The sequence below is a fragment of the Epinephelus moara genome, chromosome 1, assembly GCF_006386435.1.
Source record: "Epinephelus moara isolate mb chromosome 1, YSFRI_EMoa_1.0, whole genome shotgun sequence".
NCBI lineage: Eukaryota > Metazoa > Chordata > Actinopteri > Perciformes > Serranidae > Epinephelus > Epinephelus moara.
In genome coordinates, this window is record NC_065506.1 from 40173612 (window position 1) to 40199468 (window position 25857).

At 42.4% G+C, this 25857-nt stretch overlaps 1 protein-coding gene across 1 annotated transcript; it reads right to left on the minus strand.

The window, feature by feature from the left end:
* Positions 1-119: 119 nt before the first annotated feature.
* Positions 120-24579, minus strand: LOC126396549 (sodium/potassium/calcium exchanger 1-like). Its single transcript, XM_050054735.1, has 9 exons — positions 24383-24579; positions 22639-23788; positions 16196-16387; positions 14448-14556; positions 7970-8112; positions 3294-3548; positions 2935-3024; positions 1452-1618; positions 120-884 (listed from the first exon to the last, which is right to left on the minus strand). Exons 2-9 carry the CDS (start codon positions 23614-23616, stop codon positions 635-637), a joined length of 2184 nt encoding a protein of 727 aa, XP_049910692.1. The 5' UTR covers positions 23617-23788; positions 24383-24579; the 3' UTR covers positions 120-634.
* Positions 24580-25857: the final 1278 nt, after the last annotated feature.

Here is a 25857-nt window from a genome sequence, read left to right on the forward strand (position 1 = left end):
TGCCGGGATACAGCTGAGGAGAAGCCGGCTGCTAATGCTATGTACTGGGACACTGCTAATGCTGCTTGCCGTGCTGCTGTAGCTCAGTCGTAACTGTAACTGATGCTGAGACTCTACTGACTGCGTGACTGGTAGACGGCGGTGGGTGGCGCAACAGGCCAAAACACAAGTTCAAAACATAAACAGGATTTGCAGACTGCAAAAAAATTTTTTAGATGCAAATATTCTGGTTGTACTATTGTTGTCGGTGAGATCAGTATGTTATATGAACATTATTCCTTAGTCTCTGTGACATATTAGGATGATTTTACGACTATTTACTTTAGATTTCTTACATATAGCTCCTTTAAGTAAAATGGCGGAGGGTAAATATGGTGCAGTATAAAATGAATAGAGTGACTGTGCACACAGTTATGACAGAGTAGCTGCTGGAATGTGTATAGACTAATAATGTAACACTATGTTGAGGGTGGACTTTTCCTTTAACATCACTGCTCGTTAAATGTTTCTATTGTGCGCCAAGTCAGCCGTTTGACACCAGGCTTGGTTCTTCTATCTAACACATCCTACATACAGTATCGATGCTGTCTGGACGTACTGAGTCATGTGCAGCGGTGATGTTTGACCCGTCAGCTCAGATTGAAACGGGGCAGGTGAGGATGCGATCCTCCAGCATGACGCTGAGCACGAGGAACACAAAGTACAGTACGAACATGGTGAGACCCAACATTCGGCTCATCTTCCAGCGACAGGCGGCGATGGAGATGATGACGAAGAGGAGCATGAGGAAGAGCAGCACGATGGCACAGAATAGGCCGTTGGAGCTGACGGTTACCGGATCGCCCTTGTGTAGCAGAGTGTATATGAGCCATGGGACTGGCAGCCTAAAAAAGAGAGGACAGATGGATTTCCGTCAAGTTTACAATTTACACACCTTATCTGACCAGTACTTTAGATCATTCAGGATTTTGAATGCAGAATTTTTACAAGTAATCAGAATTTAAAATGATTTTTATGACTTTTTAGCAGAACTTAAACTTATAGGTGTTCCTCAAGGTTCAATTTAAGTACCTATATTTTTTTTTACATGCAAAAAAGAAATATTTCTCTTCATTTTTATGCAGATGACACTCAACTATATCTGCTGATTAAACCAAATGTCTCTGACGGCCTTTGCCTTACTTAACCTGTCTTATTGACAGTAAATGATGGATATTATTGAACTTTATGCAGCTAAAAAAAGGGCAAGATAAACATAGTTTATTCGAATTTCCCAACTGATCTTGGGCTCAAACAGTTGGTGCCATATTTGACTACACATTAGAACTTTGATATATAGGTAAAGAGGTGGTTTAGTAATGCTTTCTTTAGTTAAGGAATCCTTATATCCAATAGTATGAAATTCTTACTTTGGTTACAGCTGGTACAGAGAGTTGTACTCCAGCACTCACCCTACAGTGATGTCAAATATGTTACTGCCCACTGAGCTGGACACGGCCATGTCTCCCAGACCTTTTCGGGCCACAATCACACTGGTGATCAGGTCAGGGATTGATGTCCCGGCCGCCAGGATGGTAAGGCCCATGATTTCCTCTGAGATACCCACAGTCTCACCCACCTGTAAAAGATGAAAACAGGTGTCAGCGCCTTCTCCAGCAACGCATGTTAACCACAACCTGATGTTTTTACACTTTTAATGTACAGATTAAACCAGCAAGATGTAACATGTTAATCAATGAGCTTTATAGATGATGGCTGGTAGAGTTTGTTACATTTGGACTCTTTGTTCCAAGCTAACTGACTGCACCTAGTCAAATTCAAATTCAGATTCCAAGAGGCTTTATTGGCATGACCATATGGACACATATTGTCAAAGCACATTGAGGTACAGTTTTTAAAATGCAATCAATAAAACATATATATATATATATATATATATATATATACACATTTCTACACATTTCTTTGTCTGATGCAAGCTGAAACACACTGATAGATATCAGCAACAGTGTAAAAAAGGAAAAAATAAAATAAAATAAAATGTAATGTTTTGTTAAAATCTTTTCCTGTTACATCAAAATCATTTCTTGTTGATGTGTTCAAAGACATTTTTTAAACTGTATGCCCTGTTTTCTTTTTTTTGTATGTCGTTCTGATTTTTTATTTTCCTATTTTTTTGTTTGTTTGGTTTTTTTTGCGTGTTTTTTTGTGCTTTGTTGTATTTTAGGTAGTGTTGTGTAACATCTTGGCCAAGGGACTACAGATGAAAAATAGCCTTTTGGCTATTTTATACCATGTGTATTTATTAATTTACACTTTCCCTTCTTAAATAAACTAAACTAAATAAAAATAAAAAATAAAATAAAACAAAACAAAATAAAAACAACTGTAATAATGGTATTCAGTGTGGCTGGTAAAGACATACTCTGCTGCTAGACTGCAGCTCTCTGTGTGCTCTCTCAATGAGATTAGTCATTTGTTTTTGTTGGTTATGAGGTCAAATTCAGGATGCTTGCACATTTTGCAGAAGCACTCCTCTTTGGGGAGCCATGATTGTTTGGCCAGGTTTACACCCACTGAATTAGACTATATTAACCATACAGACATGAGAGTGTTTCAATTTTGTCATTTCACCTTTAGCAAGAAAGCGTAGAAGTCAATTAACCAAAATGTTGGACTGTTCCTTCCAGCTGCTTCTTGTAGGCTCCCCACTCTGTGTTGGTAACTCCTGAACACACTCTGTGCACTGACGTCCCACCTCAAAACTTTAAGCCGGACCTGTTGTTATGTGGGCAACAGTACCTAAAAGTACGATTTGTGTCATAGCTGTCTACTGAAGAGACACAAGACATTTTCCACACTTGGTACTGAACACAAATGGCACAGTGGTTTTTAAATTTCTGTAAACATGAGTTGTGTGAAGTGCAAACCAACCTGATGAGCCCACCACACCATCAGGTAGGAGAAAACTCCGATCCACAGGATGGAGCCTATAAACGTGATGGAAAAATACCGCCTGGACGCCTGGAAAACACAGAGGAAGTTATAACCTGTCGTGTCAAAATAAACAGATTTGGATCCAGATGAATAGATGGTGATTTTTATGTTAAACTGATTTGTGTGTGTGTGTGTGTGTGTGTGTGTGTGTGTGTGTGTGTGTGTGTGTGTGTGATAACTGTGCAGTAAAATGTACAGTATTCCTCTCTTAGATGTGGTGCAGTATAAGTAAAAAGTCACATAAAATGTAAATACTCCAGCAGAGTACAAGTACCTCTAATTTGGTTGGTACTCACCAGGTTGCGGACATCTGGCAACGTCAGCCACAGCGGGAACACGATGGGCAGCAGGAACAGGTAGGTGGCCTGCTTGCGTCTGGTTTCAGGCCACTCTAAAGACAACGGTTCATTCTCTTCCTCCTCCTCCTCTTCCTCCTTGTTTTCATCATCATCCCCATCATCACCATCACTCTCACCGGAGTCACTGCTTTCTTCGCCGCCGCTATCATCCTCATCGCTGCCCTCCGAGCCCTCTGAACCCCCCGCTGCGGCCTGCAGGAGAGAGCGCACCAGTGAAACAAAGTGAGTTTGTTGTATCAAAGTGTTCCTCAAACTTTTTATGTCAGGCAGACATTTTATGTCCCCCTGGTGCATAAACTGATTTCATCATTATGAACTGGTAACAATACCACTGGTATTGGGAACACTGGTTAGAAAAGGAGCAAAGCTGAATTTCATTTTGAATAAATGTAAAACATGAGCCGCATGTTCCTATGTGCAGTAAGAAACGACAAACTTATTAGAAAAATACCTGCTACAGTGACACTATAATTCACAGCAGGACAGGCTTCTTCATATTTTGAATGTAAAGGGATAGTTTGATTTTTTTAACAGCTTTAGTTCCCCATCTATGCTCTCATCAAAGCCACCAGACTCCACTGACAAAAACAGCCATTTTGGCTCGCTGAACATGGCAGCTGTATGACTTGGCATTTAAAGGGGTTAGTTCAGATTCAACAAGTGACACAATCAAACAAACTAAGTGATCAAGGCAATGATTGACCAGCAGCTTCTGTGTTCAGCATTGTTAAATCACTGCTTTTGTCAATAAAGTCTGGCTTTGAAATGAGCGACATGTTGACTTTAGTTCCCAGTCAGAATTCGCTGTCTGTCAGTAAGGTAAAGCGGTGAAAATATTCCAAATATAGAGTACACCTCAGCTGATATTTATTGTCTTTAGGTGGCTAAAAATACATTTTGTTGCGTCCCTGATTCACAGTAGTGGATTGCTTAAAGGATAGTGCACCCAAAAATGAAAATTCAGCCATTATCTACTCACCCATATGCCGAGGGAGGCTCAGGTGAAGTTTTAGAGTCCTCACATCCCTTGCGGAGATCCAAGGGGAGAGTGGGTAGCAGCACAACTCCACCTCATGCAGGCTGGGCGCCCCAGATTAAAATGTCCAAAAACACATAATTGAAACCACAAAATATCTCCATACTGCTCGTCCGTAGTGATCCAAGTGTCCTGAAGCCCCGACATAAAAAGGTGTTTGGAAAAACGTGAGGCTAAAAACAGAGTTCAAATGACGTTTTTCCGAACAACTTTTTATGTCGGGGCTTCAGGACACTTGGATCACTACGGACGAGCAGTATGGAGATATTCTGTGGTTTCAATTAATCTGGGGCGCCCAGCCTGCATTAGGTGGAGTTGTGCTGCTACCCACTCTCCCCTTGGATCTCCGCAAGTGTTGTGAGGACTCTAAAACTTCACCTGAGCCTCCCTCGGCATATGGGTGAGTAGATAATTGCTGAATTTTCATTTTTGGGTGCACTATCCCTTTAGCTTCTGTGACAGCACTCGTGCATGCTTCTTCAAACTGGGGGCATGCAGACTGACATCTACTGTATGTAATAAACTGACTATGTATAATTGCCTGATACAACCCCACTTCAAAAGATCTGAACTATTCCTTTAACTGATGTGTTTGCATGACAAGAATTATTTGGTTCTCTTCTCTTTGCTGTCACAAATCTCTCCATGTTGTACTGATCGTTTTGTTTTACTCTCTGAACAACCTGAATCTTTATAGCCTCGCTTGTATCAGAGCACTTGACCTTTTCAAGAGTGAATTTTGACTTGTCACAGCAATAAAAGCACAGGTAGAACTGGCAACATTAATAACTGCTCATTTCCAGAAATTACCGCAATGCAACAGTTAATCATTTTATTAGTTAGATCTCTGTCTGACCAGTCAAAATGTCAAAAATGTTAAAATTATTGGTCCATCTACATCCCAACCCTCACCTATGGTCACGAGCTCTGGGTAGTGACCGAAAGAATAATACAAGCGGCAGTAATGAGTTTCCTCAGAAGGGTGGCTCAGCTCAGCCTTAGAGATAGGGTAAGGAGCTTGGACATCCAGAGGGAGCTTGGAGTAGACCTGCTGCTACGGTCAGTTGAGGTGTTTCAGGCATCTGATCAGGATGCCTCCTGGGCGCCTCCCGTTAGAGGTGTTCGGGGCATGTCCCACTGGTAGGAGGCCCCGGGGCAGACCCAGAACACGCTGGAGGGATTATATATCTCATCTGGCCTTGGAACGCTAGAAAGAGCTAGAAAGTGTTGCTGGGGAGAGGGACATCTGGAATAATTTCCTCAGCCTGCTGATCCCGCAACCCGGCTTCAGATAAGTGGTTGAAAACAGATGGATGGCTGCAGCACTCCAGCCTGGTGTCACATCTTTAAGCTGTCAACACTTGGGGGTATTTCTTTTTTACACATCTTTATATAGAATTTCTGACTTTAGTGACTCCTAATGGTCACATCAACAATGACACTGTCACTGACAGCACGGCACACACCTCTCCATATTTATGCTTTCATTAGTGTTTTTTTCCTTTACACCTGAGTGTTTCTCTTCTCTTCATCACGTAGTGTGACTCACAGAAACATGAGGTAACTGTACGTCATGTGCCATAAATGCAACCACGCACACTTAAATCTTCTCTCTGTGCTGGTGATTCCACTTAAAATGCACTCTGGGGTCTTAAGAGCACTCCAGCTGACCCTGTTCTGAGAGCCTGATTAGGAGGCTGAACGTCTCGCCCTCGATTTCACTCAGGGAAGGATTATCAGGAATCAGAGCGTCGAGGCTGTGACTCATGCAACAGCATAAAGATACAGGGTTAGTGAGTCGGGGGGGTTTGGTTTAGGAGACAATGGATTTCTCCTCTTGATGAAGATGTTTCTGATGTCAGACTTCACACCAGCTGCTGGAAGATTCTAAATGAGTGCATTTACATGGACATGAATAACCTGATTATGAGGCTTGTCCAGGTTATGATCATATTCAGGATGTGTTTTTTATGAGTACAGAGAAATCTGGATATTCATATTCCCCATATAGGTGAAAAATACTAGAAATCCAGTTACTCATTGCTGCAGTCTATTTGTGTAGGTGCTGTGATGCTAACAAAAACAAACTGTCAATGAGAGATGAGAGGGACAGGAAATATTAAACACTGCATTGTACATTTACTGCCACTTTACATTTTTTTTCTCTGTTCCGATTGCCAACAGCTGTCTGATCTGAGCACATCTGCGTCTCTCTTCCTCTTTCTTAAATGCACACCCCTGACTCCAGAAGTGACTGACAATTGCCGCCATTTTTTGAATTTCTGCAGAAGTCACAATAACCAGGATAACATGCAACAGTAACCCAATTTCTTTCAGAGTACTGAATCCGCTTTTACATCTGGGATGTAAAAATACTTGATGTGGCTGCATTGAGGACTTGGCTCAGATTCTGGAGTTACTGTCTTATCCTTAAGCAAGCCTCCTGTTTGAGTTGATGGTGGGGATCTCTTGCCGTTGCTGATGCCAGGATTCGAAACCCTGGACGTTCCGACTGTAGGACGAGTGCTCTAGCCACTACACTAGGGCCCCAGTTTCTTTCAGAGTAGCATAATTCAGGTAGAATAATCGGGACTTATAAACAGGATACTCCAAAAACATGATAATATACGGGTTATTCATGTCCATGTAAACACACTCAATGTGGTTTCCAGCAGAGAACCATGCCCTCAGATTTGGAGGTGCTGACTCTCATCCCGACCGCTTCACAGTGGGCTGCAAACCGCCCCAGTGCATGCTGGAGGTCACGGTCTGATGAAGCCAACAGAACCACATCATCTGCGAAAAAGCAGAGATGCAATTCTGAGGTCACCAACCCAGACCCCTTCCTCCCCCGGCTGCACCTCGAGATCCTGTCCATGGATACCACAAACAGGATTGGTGACAGGGGACAACCCTTGAATGTATGTTGGCCATATAAACCCGACAGATGTTACAGAAATATGATGTGATTGCAGCGATTTGTCGTTTTTCCTGGGCAAGCAGAATATGAATATAATATGAATAGAATATATATATCTCGAGAATACGGTTCACTCGGTCTTGTTCAGTGAGTGTAGCTGTTAGGCTGTCTGAATTGAGGTCTGATTCAGTCGCATCTCGTCCACACACAGACAGTGTGAACGGTACTCTACAGTAACCGCGAGTGGGAGGAGGGATTCATGAGCACTCAGATGTCCAACAGGCTGACCCGGTCCATATCAGACACTTTAAAGAGTCGTTCAAAAGATTTGTTCGTCCATTTTTGACGATGACTACTTTCATCTCCCAGCTGTCAAATTGTGATTAAGGAGCGTTCAAGTGCTTCAAAGTCTAAATATGTTTCATGGTAGCAGGATACAGGTGCTGTTGGGTCTTTATCTCAGTTACTTTGACGTGATTGTTTTGCAAAACAACACAGGGGAAAGAAAAGCATGTGCAGTTAGTGGCTTCTAAAAGTCAGAGGATCAAAATCATTCCCAAAAGCTCAGTTTAAACAAATCTTTGTAAATTATTTATTGGTTGATTGATGAAGCTTCTGTTTCCAGTATTTCATGAGGCTGAGATCATCTCTGCGTACCTTTGTCTCCTCTGGCTGTTGGTCCGTCTTCTCACTTGTCCCTTCTGTCTTTTGAGGCTGTGAGGTGGACGGCTCGGCTGCAGCTCCCCCTGGGGCACCGGCAGCAACTGCACTGGGCGGCTCCGTTGGCTTGTGGTCAACCTCTGGGGAAAGAGGAGGAACGCAGAGTGACCAAATGTACACACAGCAGATATATATGGAGGACTCCGACACTTGATATTCCTCTGAAGGTGTCGGCACTCGTCTAATTTTTTTCTAACAGGAAGTTCTTTTTACGTCACTCTTTGAGACAAAATAAAACCTTAATTTTAGTGCTTGGCTGACAGCATTATTATGCTGTGTGGGCCGGTATGAAGTGCCAGGGGGAGAGACTGGAGTGTTTGGAGATAAACATGCTCTGCTAATGGAGGAAAAGGGATTCACACACACACACACACAGTCCCATCTGCATGTTAATCGTCAGGCTGATTGATTCAGGCTCATTGAGGGTTCTCCAGACTCCCTGCAGCCCTTCTTTCCTCTGCACCTCAGACTCTGAAGCACCTCATTACTCCACACTGTGACGCACAAACACACCCACTGAGAGGGTCCGCTGATTGTGGAGACCAACCTCCTTCAAACCCACAAACCATCTCGAGAGTTTTCTCTGGGTACTCTGGCTTCCCCCCACAGTCCAAAGACATGCAGGTTAAGTGGTGACTCTAACCTCCTGAGACCCGAACTTTTGTTTGGTGTGCATGTTTAATTTCTCTCAGCTATCTGGGATCAGTAGGACCTGATAAGTATAAAAAACTAAACATTGTCAACAATAATAAAGTCTTGATGTCCTCTAACAAGACAGTAATAAAGTCGTGATGTCCTCTAATAAGGACAAACAGCGTCTTAGCTTGTTACAGCTGCTAAAAATGGTCACCTTTATTACTATAAGCATTATTAATCATAAATAAACTAGTTACAACCATTAAATGTGATCAAGTTTTGGACCTTGTCCACTTTTGTGTCGGGATCAGATGCAGACTGATTTGCAGAGATGGCTGCCATCTTGTTTTTACATGGATTAGTGTATCATGCTCTTACTACCACTAGATGGCACTTGTTGTTGGTTATATTTAAGATTATTTTATTCAGTTAAACAATTAATATTCCTATTATTACTAATCGACTGGTCAGCAGTCACCTGAATAGGCTGTCAGACGTCAGACAGTCGATATGACGTATATTTCGCTGCAGTGGTTTGTGGGTCAGAATAGCCAGTAAAGCATGCTGCCTTGCATACTGGAAAATTAGACCAGATGCAGTAGAACATCCTGGTACTTTTACTCATACTGCATTTGACATACTAATTATTGGGATATACTAAATTTTTTTTCTTGTATTCAGGCTCTCTCCGCAGCTGAGCACCCACGGCGCATGCCCGGCCTGTTAAATAGCCTGTAACCACTGTGTGACACAAACTCAGTGCTTTGGTCATTAAATAATGTCGGGCTCGGTTCGGGTTCAGACAGAAATATGCTGCCCGTGCCGCACTCTAACACACACACACACACAAACACACGGAAAACTGGACATTATCATCAGTTTATAAAAACCCCCCGGACGCCCCGGACGCCCCCAGACGGGACGTGAAAAGTGGACATGTCCGGGCAAAAGAGGACGTTCGGTCAGCCTACGGTATGGCAGTATGGGTGTTGAAACAAACAATAACATTTAGTTTTCTGCCATATAACACTGTCAGACTACTGATCTTTTTCAATTTTAGACAGAGCTAGGATAACAGTTTCCACCTGCTTCCCCTCTTTGTGCCAAGCTAGGCTATAACACTTTACAAATCTATCTCATGAAACTGCTATCAGTCCTATCTGACTGTGGGCGTTTATCAAAATGTCAGACTGTACCTAAACAAAGAAAGGTGTAAATTCTAACACACAACTCACCTTCAAAGTGTCGGTGATGCGACTTGCTCTGTAATTTGCCCGTGACCGGGACGTTCAGAGGCTTTACTTTGTTCTTTGCTGCAATCAAGAGAATCATCGCTCATATACAACGAGACCTTTTTATATCAACTGAGAAATACGAGCAGCTTAGTCAACATGCCTTCGACCTTATACTCACACTCTGACCATTTTAGGAAAGACTGGCAAAATAATAATGAGCCATTTAAACAAAAACAGGACTTTAGTTAATTACCCACAGCTATATAAAAATGTAAACATACATCCCTCCAGATTTTTGTGGCATTTTGTTTTCCTCAGAGAAGAATCTCTAAATGGCATTTTCTGTGCAGGATAAATCTTGGTACATAGCAGTGGGAGAGTGTTTATCTTCTCATACTCTTGACTGAGTCAAATCAGCAACTGAACAAAAGCATCATGGTCTAACTATTTTAAAAAAAAGTGTAACTTGTTTTTACTTCAGTTTGGAGACTTTTTCAAAAATTCACATTTGTTTTAACTGATATGGGAAAAAATGTAAGATATTGTTGATACGTTTACTCTAACTTAGATTGTGCTTTACAAACAAACCACATTTAGACAGACGATGCACTACTGAATCCTTCGAGACTCATCTTGAAGCCTTGTTAAAAAAAACATCCTGATGGAAGAGTTTCATGCTCTCATGAGCACAACCTGAGATTCTGTAACTGTGATTATTAGTATCATTATATACTAAATATTATATATTCCAAACAGCCAGTGTGTGAAAAAAGGTCAGTGATCCTCACAACAACAACATCAACAACACAGAAACATGCGGTGCAAACAAACCAACATGCAGCCATCCAACATGTACAAACCACCATCTAATATAAACAACCATGTACAACCAGTCCACAAGCAAGACAAGACTGAGCACCACCACAACAAGTCGCAGCACACAGATGTCTTACCTTTCCTCTGCACGGACCCCTCCCCTCTGACATCACCATTAAAGGATGTCTCTGATTGGCAGAGATACACATGACTAAATACCGAACATTATCAGTCTCCTCCAGTTATATGACACTTTAATTACATGCAACTATATATGTGTATGCATTAAAAAAAATCCTTTTTGAAATTTTCTCTTGGTCCGATGATGAAATGAAGCTGGAAAGTCAGAATTTTGCTCCTCAAGTTCCTAAATTATAATTCAATTATTTTTAACTGTCTCAAAACAGTACAAAAAATAAGATTTAAGTTTGTTGACTTATTTGATACACTGTCAGGGTTGAACTGCACAGAACGCACACATGAACCACGATCACAAGACACACGACACGAAACAACAGTGAGGCGACATCTTGTTGCCGCTCTTACCTCTCCTGACTTTCCTCGGCCCAGGGGTTTTCACAGCCCCTCTAAGAGCTGCCTCTGAGGATGGAAACCCACAGTGACCATTTTAACATCATCTGAGCCACAGGTGTTTATTTGTTTTCTTTGTGACTGCACCTTGTGTCCACTCAAACTGACAGTTATGATCTGTGTCTGTGCTGTTCAGTGCCTTCTTGTGACGATGGGACCGATTCTTTTCACAGTATTGTTTCCTTACAGTTGTTATGTGTAAAAATATCAAACCTTTCGAAGCTTTTAAGTTTTGATATTTTTTGCAAAATATGTTGCCAGTTTCTCCGTGACACTGTTGCAGCACATGCACAGCTGGTGCTGCCCATCCCACAAAACCTCTCTTCAATTACCAGTCATCATGAAGTTATAATTATTAAAGATAAAATATTTATTTTAATGCACTGATTCAGCATCCCACATGTATGTAGTTTGGCTATGCAGCTAATTCTTATGTTACAAAAATGCCAATGACTAATGATCTGTTGTTTTTTGAGGGGCAAGTAGCAGACGACGCAGTAACCTGTGTGGTCTTGTGTTGCGTTCATGTGGTGTTGGAATAATAAAAAAAATGAGTTTTTGATCATATTTGTCATCTAATCCATTTCCATTGCTCTTCATTAGCATCAATGTGTCGTTTAAAGGCACAGAGCAATCAAATATAACATCTTCTCTGTAGCGTCGATGTCGTTTCAACCACACATCTTAAAGCTAAAGAACACACCGAAGTCGAAAGAACGACCATCCGAAGTGTACATGAATGCATCTTTTGCCTTGGCTGGCAAAAGTCTCAACTCCAGTCCCATTTAATTGCTTCTCTTTCACTCACTGTAGTAGCTCCCTACGATAACAGCGGGTGGGACAAGTCGGGGATTCATGAGCAGTCGGATGTTGGACAGGCTGACCTGGTACATACTTGACACTAAAAAGAATAATTCAAAAAAGATTTGTTGGTTCCTTTTTCACCCATCACTAGTGCCTCCTAAATGATCTGTCAGTATTTTGTGATAATCTGTTGAACAAAATTTACATCACTGATGTTCCCTCTGTCCTTGGACCTCGGTTAAAGATTTCCAACAACGCCTTTCAACGACACCAGAGAACATACAACAGATGCCACAGATGTGTGGTACTGTCATATTGTCAACAGCCAACTCTGTGAAATACACTGCGCCTGACGTCACCACACCACAGACTCTATGGGTTGTAGCTGCTGCAGGGTTATTTTGGTTGAGATTAAAAGGTTTTGAGTGCCGTTATCCACTCCTAACTGACACAAAAACCTCAAATGACATTTTCTGCTGACAGATTTTGAACTATCAAAAACATCTACAGGTGATGTAACTTTTTACACTATTTATCTACTGGCATTAAAAAAATAAAGTGAACTTATAAGTGCATCTCCAGGGTCATCACTGACAGATGTTCTTTAGCCATGTTTACTGTATGTATTTTTGGAGGAGGATCTTTCCTTTAATGCCCAACATGAAGAAGAAGCTTTAAGAAGTGTGTAAGTGATTCCTGAATTACCACTTTCTAATAAGTCACCTTTTCATGGGGATTATAAACTGTACCTAATGTCATTACTGGTTAATAAATCATTTATTAATGCTTCAAAATGAGCTCCAACTCAACCGACTACATCAGTAAAATTCTGTTTTTACATTAAATGCATGAGTAAAAATAATCTCATATCATACATAATAGTGTAACAGTCATGGGACATTTTACTGCAATGACTACTAATACTTTATGCTCATTATACTTACATACTCTCACTAAAATATCATTTTCAATGCATAAGTTTTACTCATAATGGAGTGTTTTTGCAGTGTGGTATTAGTACTTTTACTTAAGTAAAGGATCTGCATCCTTCCCCCACAACTGTCTGTTTCTCCACATCTGACTGAACAGAGAAACACAGAAGACTGCTTCAGTCATCAGGAAGCTGAACCTCCTCAGGTTCATGTTTAAGACGCAGTCAGGAGCCGCTCTCAGCTGCGGTCCCACTGTTACTCGGGCTCCATAGAGATAAAGAGCTTGGTCTGCTAGCACGCTGGCTCTTATCCAGCTTTTATTAGCCTGTATTGAAAAGCTGATTAAGGATCAGCGGTGGCCGAGTGCTGCGAGAGCGAGGGAACAACGGCCCGCTGAGTTCGAGGACGGGCTGAAGGTCGCCGTGGTTCATCACGCTACCCTGACTTACAGGAAGGGACAGGACGCACAGACCGGGACAGAGCTGAGTCACTGCTTCCCAGAGCTGGAACACTTAGTTGATTAGTCGATCGGCAGAAAATCAATCAGTCAGTCGTTTCAGTGATTGTTCAAACCGAAATTCACCAGCTCCTCAGATGTGAGGGTTTGCTGCTTCATTATCATGTAACACAAGAACTACTAATTGATTTCAAGCAGAATAATTGATAATGAAAATAATCACAAGCTGCAGCCTCACTGCATCGAACAGCACCGTGTTCAGCAGGATGTTATTCTGGTGTGGTGCAGAAATAACAGGACAGTATCAAGTTATGGATGATAGCAGAGTGTGGTGTTAGAAAATGAATAAAGTAATTTAACCTTTTTTGTGCTCAAATAAAATCCAAAATCTCAAAATGGTCTCTAAAAGTGGAAAGTTTTATATTTGTCTGCAGATGAATACAAGTAATACATTTCATTTTTACTGATAACTTCAGGGGCACGTTATCTTTTTAAGGATATTTAAATTTCACTGATGGAAAGATGGTCTTTTCAAAACTGGGGTGTCTAAGCAGTAGAGAGATGAAAAAACTTTTGAAACTGGTGCTATGTGGCCAGAGAAAACACAAAAAAGGGCTGTGGCATTTGCTTTTGCTCAAGAGGTAGAAAACCTACAACTACGAGAGTACTGTGCCACACTGGACCAGTAAACACTCCGATGGTGGGTGATGTGATGCGAGACTGGATGTTTTTCCACAGGAAACACTATGGCGCCAGCTGGTTACGACCCACATTGTTATGATATAAAGCTGGTTGGAAAAAAAAATTACTACATTTTGTTGTTTGTCTCCTAATTTTAGATTTCACAGGGATTCTTATAAACTTCTAGAAAACTGCTTTAAACACCTCCAGGCAGCAGATGTGATTTTATTACTGCTGAAACCATCGTTGTTTCTGGTTGTTACCTTCTCCCAGAGGGTCCAGTGTGTGGATCATCAGCTGGAAGATGGTGCTCCTCAGGGAGGTGTTGTGGAGGGAGGCCGAGCTGCCGCCTCGCTGCAGAACGGGACGCACCTACAGGCCAGCAGACACAGATATCAAACTGCAGTAATGACAGGGTTCCTACAGCTCAAGGTTACTGGATTTAATCAAATTTTGAGATCAACTTTACAATAAATCAAAAAAAAAAGAAAGAAAGAAAACAACTTTGCCCAAATGTTTATTGTCACAAAATTTTTTTTTTGCGATTTTGTGTTTCTCACTCTGCATATAGGATTCCACTGCCTTGATTCTCATCGAGTCAGTTAAAAAACTTTTTGCATAAAACACACCAAGCCTCATATGCATCGCCTTGTATTGGTTTCGGCCATACAGAAATCATAGCTTAACAGCCAATTTATATTGAATTTGCACTCCTCATGTTGTCCAGGGTTCAGTGACAGCTGGCTGGCAGACAGTGGATCCTCTGCTCTGAGGGTCTCGGCCAGAAACAAAATAAGTGTTGTTGGTTCCACTGTCCTGATCTGTGTGACGGTAATGTGAGTGGCTTTCAGTAAGTTATTAAAAAGAAAAGGTGTTACCAATTATTTTGACATTTTACAATGAAACGTTAAAAAATAATGAGTCATAATCCTACTTCCCATGTCTTAACATCTGAAGACGTTTGAAAAGGTTGATTTATTTTAATACTATTCAAGGCCTTATTTTTAGATTAATGAATTCAGTGCCTTGTAAGGTCCTGATCACACAGACAGTGTTGAAGCAGCTGGAGGCAGCTTTTTGTAATTGTTTTAATGAGAATGAAGCTTTTTGCTCACGTTTTTTGCGTTGTGACACATTGCATTTCTGCCTTTTTGCTTGAGCGCTCTGAACTCCTCGAGTTGAAAAAAATTCAACTCAGAGCAGAAAAGCACCCCACATCATCTCTTTTTTTGGTCATCTTTTTTTCCCCATTGTCCAATTGGATGATTTGAGAGGCGGGCCTTCTGTGGTGGCAACGGCAGCAAGTTTACAGTTGGTAAACAATGGAAGACACATTGGTGGTAGCAGTTGCTGGATACCAAGAACTGTATGGCCCGACAATAGACGGCAAGTTGTCAAACTGCCCCTGAGTCATCCTAAAATATGTCTGGAAACAGCCATCATGGAGGAGAAGCTCCTGGACCAACTGGTGGTACTCCCTGTGATCCACCCTCTTTTTTAGGGTCTCATGTACCCACACAGATCTCTGTTTCCCTGTGCCCAACAAACTGCTGACAGCCTCTCACCCTCAACCAGAGCCACAGCAAAAACCCTCTGCCTCAACATTTTAGGAACTAGATACTAATTACTGGGGGAAAATGGTAGATTGATTACACGGTTAGATTAGTGTAAGGACGTGATGGGATGGTTGCCTGGCAACAATAACAAGGTGCATCAATTGTTTTATTTACTAGTGGCATTCAGTTAGAAAATAAAGGAGTGCGGTTTGCCTCATGTTTTGCAACCTGCAAAACCCTTTCTGTGTGATCAGGGACTTTTTCAGAATCTGCAGGAACCCTAAATACCTTTCACGTGACCTTAAGTTGACTAAGTGCAAACCTTTAAGGCCAATAGCACCAATATTTTTTTGGTTAATGGCTCATTTTTGAATAAAACTAATTAGGCTACCAACTAAAAATGATACAGTGTAACCCCAGTCTACTCCAACAACATTACATTGAGTTTTTCTTACTCTGAGTCTTGCTCTGTCCTCTTGAGACTCTGATGGCAGTTTGTTGCGTTGAGGGCTCCGCGGAGTCTGTTGAGCGTCTTGTTTGGATTTATCTTCAGCTTTTGGTGCTGCAGGAGGAGGAGTAGGAGCAGCAGAGGGAGCAGGAGGAGGAGCAGCAGCAGGAGGAGCAGGTGCTGGGGGAGCTTCACTTTCCTGTAAAGTCAGTAACAACATAATCAGTTAGCAGCACCTCAGTAATTCAGTTTGCATGCGTTCATTTACAGAGTTTTGTTTGGTCCAGCTGTGAAAACGTACATCAAACATTCACTGGTGGATCACAGACGTCTTTATTTGGATGTCCATTTCCAATCATCAAACATTATGTAAGTACTATAGTAAGTTAGTAATCCAATATAGTGACCACTACAGTATGTGTGAGTTTGCTGCTATCAGCAAAACAGCACATCACAAACCCTTAAGCCTTAAAGTGGATTCTGCTTTGTTGCTTCATCCTGAGGCCTCGTGTCAAAATCTAGTATCAACACTGTCATTATTATCTGCTGATACTGTGCTGACATGGGAGGGGGAGGCTGTTGGGTCAGGGTCGTTGCTGTGAGAAGATCCTCAAATCCCTTGTTGAATTGAACCAACCGTGTTTTTCACTTTTCACTACATTTACATGCACTAAATATTCAGTTTGTTGCCCTTATTCCAAAAAAGTAAACATTCCTACTAAGCTGTTTTACATGGCTAATGAAAATGAATGTTCCACTAATATTCCTGTTTACATGCAGCCGTGCATACTCTGATTAACGTACCAGTTATCGCGTCAAAACATTTCAATGTTTTCCACTGGTGGCAGACTTGTTTGACCCTGTGAAGACAGCCTCCCTCTTACATTCCTTCAACTACCTTCTTGCAAAGGTCTGTGTTGTGGTATTTACACATATCAAAAAAATCTGTTGATATCCAAGTCTTTCATAATGTTTAAAAGTAGGTGTGTTTCTCTTCCACCAGAAATGTGTGCTTTTTGTTTGGGCATGCATCTCTAAACCAGCCCTGCAAGCTGTTGGTGAGTTGGTTCATGTACAACACACAGAACTGACTGTGAACATAAGATTCAATAAAAACCTCAGTCTAGATGCAGATTCAACAATCTGTGTCCAAATAATGCTCCTGAAACCCAATTAATACCGTCATACCTGACATGTCATAATTGGAAAATGCAGGACAAAAGACATGCACATCCCAACGTCCTATGAATTGTGTGCTGGACCAAACAAACATCTGGCAAAGTAGAGAAGAAATAAGTCCCCACACCAAGCAGCTCCCATCTGAAAGGATTTTAATGCACAGTGATATTTCAAGCCTATGGCTCTTCCTCAGACAGAAAATACTACATCCCGTGTCAAATTTGGAATAATTTCATATTTGGAATAATCGTGTAATATCAGTGTGCATGTAAACATAGTAATTGTAAACTGATGGTTAAAACACAGTCATACTCACATGACACAAACAGGTGTACAGGTGATATTTGATAATTAGCATGTTCAACACATTCTCAATCCCAGGTCATCAAATACCAATGCTTTGTCACGCCCCTCTGCGTGTGATATCGACGCACAGACCACTCTTTAGCAAACTTATGTGATGCACGGCTGAAACACATTGTAGCAGGTTGTCAAAGTCATGAAAAAACTGTGGTTATGTTTGGATAAGATATCAGTTTTGGGTTGAAATAAGTATGTATAATACATACATAACATGATGCCAGTGTGCAACGACTGTATATAAATTGCGTAATATTACGTTAACACAACACTGACTTTTGGTTTCAGACGGGACACAAACTGCTTTCTCCTGGGTGAAAGTCCAGTTTTGTTTGGCCCATTCACCTCTCAACCTATGTGGACTTCCTCGCTCTCTATACTATGCCAGTTGCTCTCAGCATCAAGTATTGCCACATATGGGTTTACACTGGAGTTGGTTGAAAGCCCAATGTGTCTCATACACACACAAAGGGTACCTTTGGCATCAATGACGTGACATGACAAAGCAGCCGTATTTGACACCCTGAGAATGAGAACAGGCTGGCGTGCTACATAGGGAAACCTATACCACTCCATTTGTGGGCAAATTAAAGCCTATCCCACCTGATACTGCTGAGAGGCAGGGTACACCCTGGACAGGTCACCAGACTATCACAGGGCTGACACATAGAGACAGACAACCATTCACACTCACATTCACACCTACGGACAATTTAGAGTCACCAATTAACCTGCATGTCTTTGGACTGTGGGAGGAAGCTGGAGTACCCAGGGAAAACCTACACTAACACAAGGAGAACATGCAAACTCCGCACAGAGAGGCTCCCCGACCCCTAGGCTCAAACCAGGAACCCTCTTGCTTTGAGGCAACAATGCTAACCACTGCACCACCTTGCTGTCTATATCACAGGTGCTGTTCAGCCTTCGAAGGCTGCAGCCTCTGAATTGAGACACAGCTTATGTCAGGTCTTATTACAGAGGATGTACAATGTTCCCTCTGGATTTCAGTTTGCAAAAGGACCCTGAGGGAGTCGTTGGAGTGATACAATTTCCTAATTGTTCGAGTTGGCGAGGCAAATAAAATCTTTGTCCTCAGTAAATTAACAAGCTATTATGCAATCACACAAGAATGAAGAGAATATTAATTTTACATTAGTTTCTTTCATTATTTATTTTTGCTTTGGTTGATTTTGTTAATCATTCAGGTAAATGTCTTTATTTAAATAAATGATAACAGACAGACTATCTGTACGCGACTCATATGACAGGCGTGGACCGCTCATGAATTCGGTTCTTACGAAATTGTCTCAAGAACGAATCTGTTCATGCGAGTGATTCCTGCATGAGTCCTTTGTCTCTGCAACATGATCTTTAATGCCATTTGTCCTGTGTGTATTACAACATATTCAACAGGTATCCACAGGTCTTTCTTTGAACATATCAAAGGGATAAGACTGTAAAAGTCTTGGATAGTGCATATTGGACTCCTGGAAAAGGATATTTTGATTTCCAGTGATTCTGACCAATTAATGTGGCAGCACGTGTCATTGTGCCCAGTGTTAAGACTGAAGGAGCACATACTGACGGCAGATATGCTTTCATGCTAATTGAAGAATGTGCTGGCGATACTTGAAATACTGAAACACAGCTCTGCATGTTAATTACAGGCTCAGACATTAACTGCTTTCTGTCAGCTGCATGAGGCTGTTCAGTCTGCAGGCGTTCTGCAGAGAATACGCCCTTCAAAAACACATTATTTCTTTGTTTTTCCTCTATTCTAAATTAGATAGCATCTCTACATACTGGTATTTCGTGCTGTGGCAGAGACATAGTGACGTTTCAATCACTTCATCGCTGTGACACACTGTCTGTGACACCTGGACTCCTTTCTGTTCAGCATCAAAGGATTTCACACAAATACAGGTTGTCACCTGCTCAGACCCACAAATCACTGCCTCTCTTTCACTGTATCTGAGCAGGCAGCAGCTCCAACTGGGAGGAGATGAAAGGGAAAATATACTGTGTGTACATGGAAGTCTGTCTGCTAACAACTGCTCTGCAGAGACATCTGTGTGGTCTGTATTCATCTTTCCTTGTGTTTGATAACCGTATTTTTCTTTTTGCACAAAAGTGAGGTAGTTTAAAATCAACACCTGTCAGAGTTCATTCAACACTTCAGGTTGTTTTAGAAGATAAAGGTGGTGTTACTCTGTTTCTTTCTTTTTTTTTTTTTAAAAGATATTTTTTTGGGGGCATTTTCAGCCTTTAATGGACAGGACAGAGAAGTGTGAAGGGGGGAGAGAGAGGGGGATGACATGCAGCAAAGGGCCACAGGCTGGACCCGAACCCGGGCCGCTGCGGCACTCTGTTTCTTTCTTACTGTCACAAATGAATCCTATGAAAAGACCAAAACCAACAATGTGTTGATGCGTCTCTAGATACACTGCTCAAAAAAAATGAAAGGAACACTTAATGGTCACAGTATAACACCAAGTCAGTTAAACTTCAGTCTTTCCATTTAGGAAACACAAGTGATTGTGAATCCCTTTCAGCTGCTTTGATTCAACCCCCCAAAAGGGAACGGTTTTACATGTGGTGTCCAGAGACAGTTGCTCTCTCCTTATCCTTCCTGACTGATTCTTCTCTAGTTTTGTTTCCTGCTTGTGTCCTTGTCACTACTGGTAGCATGAGGCGGTACCTGCAGCCCAATCAGGTCACACAGGTAGTCCAGCTCCTCCAGGATGGCACATCAATACGTGCGGTCGCAAGAAGATTTGCCGTGTCTCCTGGCACAGTCTCAAGAGATTTGAAGAGACACCAGGCGACCGGCCGTTACGTGAGGAGAGCTGGACAGGACCATAGAGGGGCATCAAGCCAGCAGCAGGACCAGTATCTGCTCCTTTGTGTGAGGAGGAACAGGAGGAGCACTGCCAGAGCCCTACAAAATGACCTCCAGCAGGCTACTGGTGTGCATGTTTCTGACCAAACTGTTAGAAACAGACTCCATGAGGGGGGCATGAGGGCCCCACATCCTCTAGTGGGACGTGTGCTCACAGCCCAGCACCGTGCAGCTCGATTGGCATTCGCCAGAGAACACCAGAACTGGCAGATCCACCATTGGCTCCCCGTTCTCTTCACAGGTGAGAGCAAGTTCACACTGAGCACATGTGACAGGCGCGAAAGAGTCTGGAGATGCGGTGGTGAACATTGGAGGGTTGCACAGAGCTCAATGTCATTGCCAACGGTACCCTGACTGCTGTTAGGTACCGGGATGAAATCCTCAGAGCAACTGTCAGACCTACGCTGGTGCAGTGGGCCCTGGCTTCCTCCAGGTGCAAGAAAATGCCCAGCCTCATGTGGCCAGAGTGTGTAGGCAGCTCCTGAATGATGAAGACATTGATGCCATTGACTGGCCCTCTTGTTCCCCTGACCTAAATCCAACTGAGCACCTATGGGACGTTATGTATTGGTGCACCTGATGCTGCCACAGATCCCCAGGACACCATCCGCCGACTCATCGGGAGCATTCCTAGACATTGTCAGGAGTGCATACAGGTACACAGGGGCCAAACACACTACTGAGTCACATTATAAGTTGCTGTGACAAAATTCACCCAAGTTGGGTCAGCCTGTGATTTCAATTTTTTCACTTTGATTGTCAGCGTGATTTTTGATTCAGCCCTGAGTGGGTTGATGATTTTGATTTCCATTGACCGTTGTTACGTCATTTTGTTCTCAACAAATTCTACAGTGTACATCAGTAAAGATTTTTGACTTGAATAATTTGTTCATCAAAATCTGATGTGATGTGTGTTCCCTTGGTTTTTTTTAGCAGTGTACTTTTTGAAAAATGTATTTTGATGTATTCATAGTGTTTGTTTTGTTCAACCAGTGATCCAAAACTCTAACGATATTTGGTGAGATGACTGAGGAACCAGCAAATAATCACATTTAAAAGCTAGAAGCAGTGAAGTGTTAGTGTATGGGCTTGCATTTGTATAGCACCTTTTTAGTTTTCTGTACACACAACACATTGAGGCATGCTTTGTATTTGGGCTATAATGAACTTTGACTTGACCTGACTAATCAGTAAAGCACCTTGGGTTGCTTTTAGTTATGAAATGTGCCACATACATATACATATATACAATACATGCCTTGCCTTGTCTAGTCTTCTGACCACTCGAAGCACTTAAACACTACATGTCGCATTCACCCATTCGCACACAGAATCATAGCCTGGTGACTGAGGTTACCATACAAGGGGCCACCTGCTCACATATACATTCATACACACTCACACGTGGAATTTTAAGTTCAGTATCTTGCCCGAGGATACTTCAACATGTGGACTGAGGAGCCAGGGACTGAACCAATTAATGGATGACCCAAAAATAATGTATTATCAAAAACGTTGCTGATTTATTTTCTGTCACTTTACTAATTAATTCATCGGCCAATCTTTAAGTCTCTAATTTCAACCATTTGATGCCCCAGAACCCTTAAGCTGCAGGTTACAGACACATAACTCTGATCTGATTCTGTCACTGTGAAATCGACATCACTGGAAACATTTCGTGCAGCATGGATTTGATTTGATGTTGCAAAACAGTGACCGAGCCTGATTGCGGCTGTAATTAGTCATTTGGAGCTGCTGATTTTGAATGGAGAGCTGATTGTTGAATCATAGAACTGATATGACCCTCAAGCAGCAGTTTGCATCTGTATTCAACTATTAAATCAGCTCTGATGGACACAGACTGATGGAAGCACTGGCAGAGGGTCGTCTTCTACAACCTCAGTGAGCACAAATGATACTGTTGTGCATCCTTTCCTGAGATAATTAAACCAGAACATCAAACGTTAAGCCACTTTTTCCCTGGTGTGTGTCTCAGTGTGTCACTGACTGACCTTCTCTGGCTCCTCTGCGGTCCACACCTTGACGATACTCATGTGCTTGTTGATCTGGGTCTTGACCGCCTGCTCAATCTGACTGTTGAACTTCATAAAGCTCACGTAGCTGATGTAGCCCAGCACCAGGCACACGCTCTCCCACCACAGGATCATGCTGTCCAGGAAGAAGATGATGAGCATGATGAGGTCCAGGATGTAGAAGGTTACGTCTCTGAAGAGCGGCCACCAGGTCAGGTGCAGCATCTCCCGGGAGAAGATGGCACACATGCCGATCACAAAAAGGATGTTAAAGACGGCCGAGCCCACGATGGTGCCAATGCCCACGTTGCTGTGGGAGATGAAGACACCGATCAGCGAGGTGAAGAGCTCAGGGGCAGAACCTCCAGCCGCCATGAAGGTGGCCCCGGCAACGTCGTCTGAAATCTGCAGCTTGTTGGTGATGACCTCCAGCGCGGGAACAAAGAACTCATCGCAGACAATGGCCAGGGCGACAAACATATAGATCATGCCTATGATGTGCAAGACCACCCAGCCTTGTCGCCGCTGCTCCACTGAGAAGATGTCATGTGGGTAATCACCCTGCCTGTGAGGGGGCCGGGGTGGAGGACGAGGGGTAGCTGATGTGGTTGGTGGCGGTGGAGTTGGAGGAGGTTTGGGAGGTTGAGGATCGACATAAATACACTGTTCAATATCAGTCCTGTTGACGATTATCACCAGAGGAGGTTTGGTGCTCTCAGGTGAGACACTCTCCTCCTCCGTCTCATTGGATGCCATCACCTCCCGAATGTTGACCTCCACAACATCACCATCACCCCCCTGTGCTCCAAGAGCGTCATCCGTCTGGGCGGAGGCTCGCGGCTCTGTCAGCCTGGCCTTGAGAGTCAGCGTGTAGACGAAACACAGCAGCACACCCGAGATGAAGAAGAGGACGCGACTGCGCTTGAGTCTCCTCCTCGGAGGCGAGTGCACGTTCATTGCCCTCGTGGTCTTGACTCCAAACAGGAAGTTATGTCAGATGCATTGCTTTTCCTTGATAGTTCCAGCTGCGTTATGTGGCGAGAAGACGCCGCTGACAGGGAGGAGACACAGGCAGGGACACAGAGTGTGTTGCATGTTTCACAGCAGGCAGCTTCAACCTGTGGAAGGACTGAAAACAGCAAACAGTTAAAATCACATCATCATGAACATAATAATGTCCTCACTGCTGGCATAGCTGCAGAGGCAGATCTACTGAAGTGTGTGTGTATGTGTGTGTGTTAGGGGTAGATGGGGGATGCAGACAGCCACCTGTTACTATGGCTACATAATCACACAGGCTTTGGCTTCTCACAAAACAGGAGTGCATTGAAGACGCATGAAACATGTTAAAATGGGAAAGAAAATCGGACTTGCTTCACAATAAAGAAATTAAGTCCGAAATCGCCCGTGAATATATTTAATGTGAGCACACGCACAGAAACAACGTGATGAAATGCGCGCGTGCAGTAAATGATCATTAATGAAAGATTAATTAACCATACCCGCAGTGAATTAAGATGTCAGTGTTAATAAAACCACCAAATCTGTGACTAAAAAGGGCGTGCTAAGATTTAACTGTGAAGTGATTGAAGCCAGCGCGGATTATCATGTAAGGTTGCCACAAACCGTTCATCTATATTCTTTCACTATCCAAAAAACGACACCAAGAGACAATAAAATCCTGAAAACAGCCGTGTGCAGTGCGTGAGGGTGCGGGTCTTACCTGTAGCGCCGGCTGCACGGCCCCTCGCCGCTGCGGACCGTCCCTCCAGCTGTGCGTAACGGACGCAGAGATGCTGACTCCGGGTTTTGGGGAGCTACAAGTGCGCACCGCATGTCAGGGTTTGAACGAAGCTCAGCATAATGCTGCTAAGAGGATTGGGAGCCGAACACCTTTCGCCTTCCCTTTCACACATAGCGCTGTATCAATACACCAACATTCAAAGTGCTGTGCTGGACGCAGCTGCCAGTTTGAGGTGAGACCTCGGGGCGCGGTGCCTGTTGGATGTAGAATAATTAGATGCTCAGAGAGGCTGACAGGTGGAGTGTGGTCCTTATTTTCTGAGTGGTCAGGTGTAACCTCATTTTTTAGGGGTTTGGAGAGTTTATTTCATTTACCTAATAAAACAACAAAAAATAAATAAAAATTAACGCGGAAAAACAATATTTTTTTGTCTGACAGAAGCATTTTCACGCCACAAAATGCTAAATTTTCCATATTCACAAATGAACAAAATGTGTCCAAAAGACATAAATATGGGTTGTCATTACCTTGTAGTGTAAAAACTTTCACAGAATACAGGTGGAGTTTTCATGTAAAAGTTAAATCAGTATTTTTTTTTTTCTGTAACTAAATGTACATGCTGAAGATTACGTGAGGTCATTATTATGTCCAAATAAGGAGGATAAAAGTTGAAAATTTTCCACCATAACACACAAATCCAAACTAACAAAGGGAGGGAGATGTCTTTACGCCCACATAGCAAAGATCCAATCAGGCAATGTGAAAACACCTGTGTGTGTGTGTGTGTGTGTGTGTGTGTGTGTGTGTGTGTGGGTGGTTTAAAGAGGACCTGTAGGAGGCCAAATTATCATCTTCACTGAACTGTTTCTTCAACTTGAAAATTAGAAAACTCTTTCAAAACATTTGTTCACACTAACTTTTAAAACCATAGCCTACACTTAATTTTTACTTTTTCTTGCACAAGTTGAAACAGCTTCTAGATTTTCCCTGAAAGCCTCCTGTCAGGACACTTTTCATATGTTAACATATTTGAAAAAGATTTCCATCATTCATTCTAAAAGATGAGTTCACATTTTGATGTCTTTAAACAAACATTGGTGCCCATTTGGACACTGAAACAGGTTTTGCTTGCTGTAATAATTCCTCCTGTTCATACCTGGAAAGATTTCCTCTTTATTTACTCATAGATAATCTGTGGAAGTTATTTTGAGGATTTTGTCCCCCATCTTTTACCTTAGTAGCAGATCAGGAAGTGATCTCTTAATGGTCAGTTTGGTGGCCAATGTACATTTGAGCACCTGACTTTTTGTTTTAAGACAGACCTGGCAAATTGTGAATCTAGCCTTTAAAAAGATTAAGACACATATTTAGAATTTCTTCTCATTTCTTATAGGCAACTGTAAGAAAAATGTTCGTTATGATGTTTTGAAAACAAAACATAAGTTAGCGCATGT

Coding starts and splice junctions, on each gene's coding strand:
- LOC126396549 (XM_050054735.1), bottom strand. CDS start 23,616: ATGAACGTGCACTCGCCTCCGAGGAGGAGACTCAAGCGCAGTCGCGTC. Junction 8,113..14,447: donor ACTGGACCCTCTGGGAGAAG/GTAACAACCAGA, acceptor CTCTTTCCCCAG/AGGTTGACCACAAGCCAACG. Junction 885..1,451: donor ATATTTGACATCACTGTAGG/GTGAGTGCTGGA, acceptor TCTCTTTTTTAG/GCTGCCAGTCCCATGGCTCA.